This window comes from Psammomys obesus, unplaced genomic scaffold (assembly GCF_907164565.1).
Source record: "Psammomys obesus unplaced genomic scaffold, mPsaObe1.curated_primary_1811, whole genome shotgun sequence".
In the NCBI taxonomy this organism is placed as follows: Eukaryota; Metazoa; Chordata; class Mammalia; order Rodentia; family Muridae; genus Psammomys; species Psammomys obesus.
The window spans coordinates 17,099,466-17,107,359 of record NW_026596117.1 but is presented as its reverse complement, the minus strand read 5'-3'; the positions used below and the strand labels follow the sequence as shown (position 1 = coordinate 17,107,359).

The 7,894-nt window shown below is 34.0% G+C and overlaps 1 protein-coding gene across 1 annotated transcript in view; it reads right to left on the bottom strand.

Annotated features, from left to right (window-relative positions):
• Window positions 1-7,405, bottom strand: part of Yipf7 (Yip1 domain family member 7) — a 14,113-nt gene extending 6,708 nt beyond the window's left edge. Inside the window, exons 1-3 of the mRNA XM_055629178.1 lie at window positions 7,351-7,405; window positions 5,700-5,802; window positions 5,198-5,352 (exon numbers count right to left, since the gene is read on the bottom strand). Coding sequence (XP_055485153.1) covers window positions 5,198-5,352; window positions 5,700-5,802; window positions 7,351-7,405 — 313 coding nt within the window. The remainder of the gene's footprint in view (window positions 1-5,197; window positions 5,353-5,699; window positions 5,803-7,350) is intronic.
• Window positions 7,406-7,894: the final 489 nt, after the last annotated feature.

The following is a 7,894-nucleotide window of genomic DNA, read 5'->3' as shown; positions in this document are numbered from 1 at the left end:
AAGGACCATCTATGGATATAACCTAGAACTTCTGCTCGGATGTGGCCTGTGGTAGCTCAGTAACCAAGTAGTTTTCCAAAGTAAGGAGAACACGGACTATTTCTAACAGGATCTCAAGGGCAGGCTGTTTGACACACACACACCCCCCCCCAGGGGAGGAGCAGTCTGTTAGGCCACAGAGGAGGACTTTGCAGCCAGCCCTGAAGATACCTGATAAAACAGGGTCAGATGAAAGGGGAGGAGGTCCTCCCCTATCAGGGGACTTGGAAAGGGGCAGGGAGGAGACCAGGGAGTGAGTGTGGGGTTGGGGAGGGAGTGAGGGAGCGGGATACAGCTGGGACACAGAGTTAACAAAATGTACCTAAAAAGAAAAATAAAAAAAAAAAGTAGTGTCGATTCATTTCTGTTTTATTCATCGGATGGCTGGGAATTAGAGAGGTTAAGTAACTTTCAAAGTCTAAAAGTGAGTGACAGAAAATCTACATTTCTACATTGACCAGTCCCACCCCCACCCATAATGTTTCTTTCTTTCTTTCTTTCTTTCTTTCTTTCTTTCTTTCTTTCTTTCTTTCTTTCTTTCCTTATTCAGTCTTTCCTGCAAGAAAGGTTCTTTTCCTAAATTCAACTGTATATCTAGCTATCTCTGTCTGTCTATCTGTTCATCCATCTATTCATCTATCATTCTGTCTATCTATCTACCTATCATTACATCTATCATCTGTCTATCGTCTATCATCTATAATCTATCACCTATCTGTTTATATCTATCATATATCTAATCTATCATCTATCCTCTACCTATCATCTTTCTAGTCATTTATCAATTCATTCATTATGTTTTCTATCATTTATCTTTTTATCTTTCTATCATCTATCCATCCATCTATTATCTATCTTCTTTTTATATGTATCTTTCATATATCTGTGTTTTTCATATATCTAGCATCTATCTACCTGTATCTAATCTATCATCCATCATCTATATATAGTCTATCTATCTATCTATCTATCTATCTACCTATCTATCCATCTATCTACTTGTTCCATCTTTTCTGCAAAAGACTATCTTCCTAAATTCAACTGCACATCCAGCTATCTATATCTTCTGTGTACCTATCAGCTATTCATCTATATATCATATATTTACCTATCTATCTATTCATCCATCTATAATCTCTCATCTATTATTCTATCTATTATCTAGCTATCCATCCCATTTATTTTCTATCATCTATGTATCATCTATCTATATATATCAAATCTATCATCTATTATCTATTTATCATCTAGCTATCATCTAGCTATCTATCTTATATTTATTCCATTTTTCCTACAAGAAAGGCTATCTTCCTAACTTCAGCTGTTCATCTATCATTCTATCAATCAATCAGATATCAATCAATCAATCTATCTATCTATCTATCTATCTATCTATTTAATCTACCATCTATCATCTATTCATCATTTATCTATCATCTATCTATCTCTCTATATATCTATATATCATCTATTTATATCTGTAATCTATCCACCTCTTATTACTTCTTTCCCATAAGGAAGCCTATCTTCCTAAATTCAACTGTATATATATATATATATACACACACACATAATTTATCTATCAACTATTTATCTAATGCATTCTATCTTTTCTTTGGTAAGGATATTCTTCCTAAACTCAACTGCACTTCCAAGCATGTACAAATACCTCTGGTCAGATAATGAGAACAGTTCAGCTACTTATTTATTTATTTATTTTCTTACTTACTTAGAGATATTGGGTGCTAGGCCAACTATCTCCCACTGAGACACATCTCTATCCTCATATTTTTTTAATGGTGGCAAGTATGACTTAAATAGTTTCCAAAGTTGACATTTTGCACAAGATGGTTTTCTAATGATCCTCAGGTCATAGAGGGGCTTTCTTTCAACGTTTAGAAACTGTCGGAAGACAGGTGGATAAACGTTTGCACATACAGTCCCCTGGGTAGAAATTTGTCATCCTAAGCATGGAAGAGGGTATAACTTCACATATATAAGGGTCCAAATTTGTCCCCCAGCAGTGGATTAGGAAAAATATTAAGAAAGAGAGGAAAATAAACATTAGAAAGAAAATGGGCACCTGAAAGCATACATACAAGTTACAATATACACACTGAGCAGGTTGTATTTAGGAATATTTTTATATATATACATATGTTCCAGAAATTAATGAAAAAGGTGGTCACAAGTTTGAAAGAAAGCAAGTAGGATTAGGAAGGAGGAAATTGGGAAATAGTGTAATTATACTATAATCTCAAAAAATAAAAAGAAGTAATTTTAAAAAGAGTGAGCAAGTTGTGTAAATTTCTGATTCCATGCTTTTCCTTTACTTTAAGTGTGTTATATCTGATATCCATGAGACCAGTGGTTCAAGAAGCTTAAAATGGCTTAGGATTTTAATGTGATTTTTAAATATCAGAAGACAATAAAAATTAAGAAATGTCACTTCTTAAATTAATTTTACACCAGGCTTTTGTCACTTTCAAATTTATTTTTAGTTTTTATCACAGCTAAGTGACTGGTACAAAATATGTTATTTTTTCCTTCAAAAAAAGAGTAGTTATTTCTGTAAAAAATATGGAAAAATGTTTCATTCAATATTATTACTGATTTCTACCATTTATTTGTAGGCGTAATTAAGGTTTGAGCACATTTCAATACTGAGTCATAAAATTATGGATGAATATAGAATGCAATAAATATTTTCATGAAAAGAAGACATTTTATATTTTCAACTGAATGTCTACAATATTTTGCTTTCAATTTTATTACAAAATATTCATTGTAGGAATCTTGACATAGCACCTTATTGTATAAAATAGAAGATATAACCTTTGTAAGTCTTGAACATAAAATTTATTGTTTTGCTGTCATCTAGTGGTAGTAAAGTATATGATACAAAGTTAAAAAGTGTAATAAGATCTTTATTTTTACATAAACTATAGCACCAACCTTTCAGATGTAAGTATCAAGCCTGTGCTACAAGTAGAAAACAACAAATAACAGTAAGTTTTCTAGTTTGACCATTATCCTCTGGTGAATTTTTAGTTTTTACTTTATAGTGTACGTATAATTTATGAAAATCTGAAACAAAAATATTACTTTAAAATCTGAGTGGCTTTAAGGAAATTTATATAAATGCTATGTTAACCTAGAGAAGCAGGTTGTAAGCAAAAGCCTACAAGAAATATTATTCTTAAATTTGAAATATAAATACTAAAATTTCATGTGTCTCCAAAGACCAACAAACAGCCAAAAAGGTTATTTTTCAAATGCATGTTCTAGAAAGTTATTAACATATTGTTATCTAAACATATCTTAAAATGAGGAAAGGATAATACTAATATGGCAAAAAGCACAAAAATGGGAAGAAATAAAAGCCATCAATAAACATGAAAACCTCTCAGACTTCTAGTAGTAAATATAAAATATAAAGTAGAAAGTCTTACACATAGTCTTCATTTTTCTTTTTTTTACTATCAAGTTGGCATAGACATTGAATATTTTACTATAAAGTGCAGTAGAAAATTCATTTTCAGCTGACAATGTTCTAAGTGCATTCTGAACAAATTTTTTCACTGTTATAGTTATATACCAAAGGCTGCACAGGCCAAAACTTTTTAACTAAGATATTTATTGATATTTATCAAAATATTACTTGTAATAGGCTATAAACTTTAAGGAACATTTACATTGTGGCATCTGAATTTTTTTATTTTATTTTTCTTTTTAGTTACATTTTGTTAACTCTGTGTCCCAGCTGTATCCCGCTCCCTCATTCCCTCCCCAACCCCACACTCCCTTATAAATCATGTTTTTTTAAACATTTAATGACTTTAAAGAACCCATAGGTAATAATGATTATGATACAGTAACTGAAAAGAAGACCTTATAAAATTGTATGATTCAAATTTATTTTAAAATACTTAAAACAAATGTTTTCACTGAAGAATAGTATATTCTTTTGGAGTAACTATACAATATGTACACACACATAAGATAATAGTATAGTAGCTGGAAAGAATCATTCAGATTTTTCTATATTTTTCAATTTATATCTGAACGCACTTAAAATGGATAGGCTTTTCAAGGCAAAGACATTGATGAAGTAAAAAATGCTTAATAAAAATGATTTATAAGGATCAGTTGTTTCGTAATTGCAGAGGAGGAATAGACTAAGCTGACCACAAAACTGCAATAGCTTTTAAAGTACTAACAGATCTACTGCCCAATTTTCCATGCTAGTCAATACTGTTTAAATCTTTCTCCTTTTTACATTATTTTATGCAAAGAAAAAGGCTGTGTTAACTCCATCTGGTTATTGAATTCAAAGGAAGTAAACAATATATTTATGGAAAATATTGGGAATTATAATCTTCATTTTCACTAGATTCCACTTAGAGCCTATAGAGTATGGAGGATTTGGGGAATTTCCTCACTGGACATTTCTTGTTAGCTCTCTAAAGTAAATCCAGGAGACATTTAAGTTCTCTCTTAAGGTTGTTACTTCCAACAAAAACTCTTAATTAAAACATAGCATGCCTACATATGCATAAAAAAATCCTGAAATCTATCTGGACCTTCATATGCAAGAGCCCTGCGTTTCCTTCCTAAGAACATTGTTATGAACTGGAACTGTATTCTCCTTCACCTAGCCTTGCCAAATTCAGAGAGAGAGAGAGAGAGAGAGAGAGAGAGAATGAGAGCCAGAGCTTGCCTTCATGTCAACCACAAAGAAATATTAATTTGAGAAACCATCTCCTTTGCTCTGAGGCAAACAGCAAAGAATATAATAATCCTGTTATGAAGTGCATTATGATGGTTGAGAGGTGTTGTTACTCTGATATAAACCCCTTCCCATAACATGTCTTTCCTGTTTTTGCATAGCCATAGTCAGTATCTAAGAAACAGTGTGAAACATTGAATAACAGCAACAGTTCCACAGCAACAGAACAAACATACTTGGAAACTTCACCAAAAAATGCAGCAAACTTACAGTAGTTTAGGTTTATGTGTCTTGGTTTGGCAGAGTCCTGGTAACTGTAAAAATTACACATAAAGCATTGTGTGCAGCATTCTGGCAGAGAGGTTAAGCGCTGATTACTGTTGTAGTTCTCTGAGCTGTACACACATTAAGAACTTTGCCTTAACTTACCTTCCAGCAAAGGAGGTTCTTCATCAAAACTGTCAGATTGTGAGTAATAATCTGAGTTGGATCCTGGCTGAAAAAGCTGCCCTGTATAACCTGATGGCAGGAATATCTCTGGTGGAACTGGAAAGGAAGGCTGGGGATGTTCAGTGGCTTGAGTTCTAGAAAGAAAAAAATATCTATATTTTTACATACAAGAAAGAAATAGCCTGTCAAATCAAAGAATGAAAGTATAATTTTCTTCTGAATGAATTCACCTAAGTTTAAGGGATACTTACTAATGATATAATGAACCTGCTGAAAAGTTGATTTTAATTCAAAAATTTGAAGGGGTTGTAAAAAGCTGCTAAAATAATGATCTAGAGTTACAGTGCTAATTGAGCACATACAATATGATAAGCACTGTCTCTTTTCTCATTTAAAACTCTGTATGGTCAAAGCTACCCTTTAAATGCCAGCTTACAGAAAAATAGAGTTGGGAAAGTAAATGACCCACACAGAATCATACTTGGGTTTCCAGACTGAAGTTTGATGAGCTGTGCTCTGCTTCCTACATTGGAAAGCTCCTCTGCTTTTCATGAGGAAGTTATCAATATTAAAGTTTCTAAAACCTGCAGAAGTAGCTAATAAAAATTATAACTTAGTAGTATCATCAACCCAAGTAAAATAAAAATATATAAACTCAGTCTTTCTCACGGAGAAATGTACTCTCCACTAAGGACTAGTCCCAGAATATTACTGTCCATCAAATTATGCACAAACGTCTAGAGCACCTTGCACAGCATGGGAGTGGGGAACTTCTGAAACTCTTTGTACAATGTGCAATTTGCTTTTACCAAAGCACAATGCTTTTACATATCCATGAATGTGTATGTTGTCTTATCATATGCATGACAAACTTGAAAAATATTTGATCCTTCAAAATAACTTGCAGTAGTTCTAGAAAAACAGAAAAAAAGAAGACAGCCTATGAAACTGGTTTATTTTTTCTTTTAAATTTTTATTTTTTTATAATAATCACAGGTTATTTACTTTGTATCCCAGCCATAGCCCCCTCCCTCATTCCATTCCAATCCCACCCTCTCTCCCTCATCTCTTCCCTGCTCCTTTCCAAGTTCACTGATAGGGGAGGTCCTCCTCCCCTTCCATCTGACCCTAGCTTATCAGGTATCTTCAAAACTGGCTATAATGTCCTCCTCCTGTGGCCTAGCAAGGCTGCTCCTCCCTTGGGGAGGTGGGGTGGGAGGTCAAAGAGCCAGCCATTGAGTTCATGTCAAAAATAGTCCTTGTTTCCCTTACCATGGGAAACCAATTGATGACTGAGCTACCACAGACTACATCTGAGCAGGGGTTATTTTTTCATATGCTCTTTTTTACTTTCAGTACAGGAAATAAAAGTCAATAACTCTCTATCACATACTTAAGGTCTTTGAAAATATTTTGTTTTACTTTGTTTTTGCACAAGGCCATTAGCCTAAGATAAATATAGAGTTCAAGATTCTGAACTTTGTAATTCTTGAGATCTCTTTATACTAAGTTTTTTAATTTTTTTTTACAAAAATAACTTTTGATAATTTTCTTTTACAATTTATCTTAATTTAATAGAAATCTCTTGGGCAGAGTGCAGGGAATCTTATGAAAGAAGTGGGAAATAGTAAGACCTGGAAAGGACAAGAGCGCACAAGAAGAGCAACATAACCAAAAAATCTGGGCACAGGGGTCTTTCTGAGACTGATACTCCAACCAAGGACCATTCATGAAGATGACCTAGAACCCCTGCACAGATGTGGCCCATGGCAGTTCAGTGTCCAACTGTGTCCCATAGTAATGGGAACAGGGACTGTCTCTGACATGAACTGATTGACCTGCTTTTTGATCACCTCTCCCTGAGGGGGGAGCAGCCTTACCAGGCCACAGAGGAAGACAACACAGCCATTCCTGATGAGACCTAATAGACTAGGATCAGAAGGAAGGAAAGGAAGACCTCCCCTATCAGTGGAGAAGGGGGAGGAAGCGAGGGTTTGGGAGGGGAGAAGGGAAGGAGCTACAGGGGGATACTAAGTGAATAAAGTGTAATTAATAAAAGTTAAAAAAGAAATCTCAACAAATCATATTCAATTGTTTTTATATACTTAACCTTTACCAATAAAACAACTTACCTTGGCAAATAGAAATATAGAGATAAAGGGAAGACAGAGCCTTGTTGTCATACATTAAGCCAATACTGGCTTATTAAGGGTGGAGATATGGTTTAATATCTTCGAATCTTGCAGCATGCATAGGGATCAATGCAGCTACCCAGTCATGTGACATATTACCTATTTTTCAATGTTGGTTGGAACCAGGTTTTTATGGGCCCCAAGTTCAGCCACATTGATGCAGTATATAATCTTGATCTTTCCTCATTTAGTTGAGTTGACATCTCTCACTCTGACATCTTAATTTCTGAGAAATGTTGTTATGAACAATCAAACAGTTAAAGAAGGTTGTTTTGGGCAGAATGAAAAAGAAAGCTTTAATCTACCCACAGTTCCTGGCTTAAGATGAAATCTTTTGCTTCCTCTCACTAGACTTTACTTTAGTCAAAATTATAGGTAGTACTCAAGTAGAAATGCCATTTAGAAATGAGAATGGATAAAAGGAATAGGGATTTCCAGGCAATGTGCTCCTTTCTATATAACAAGACACCTGAGCTAGAAAGCA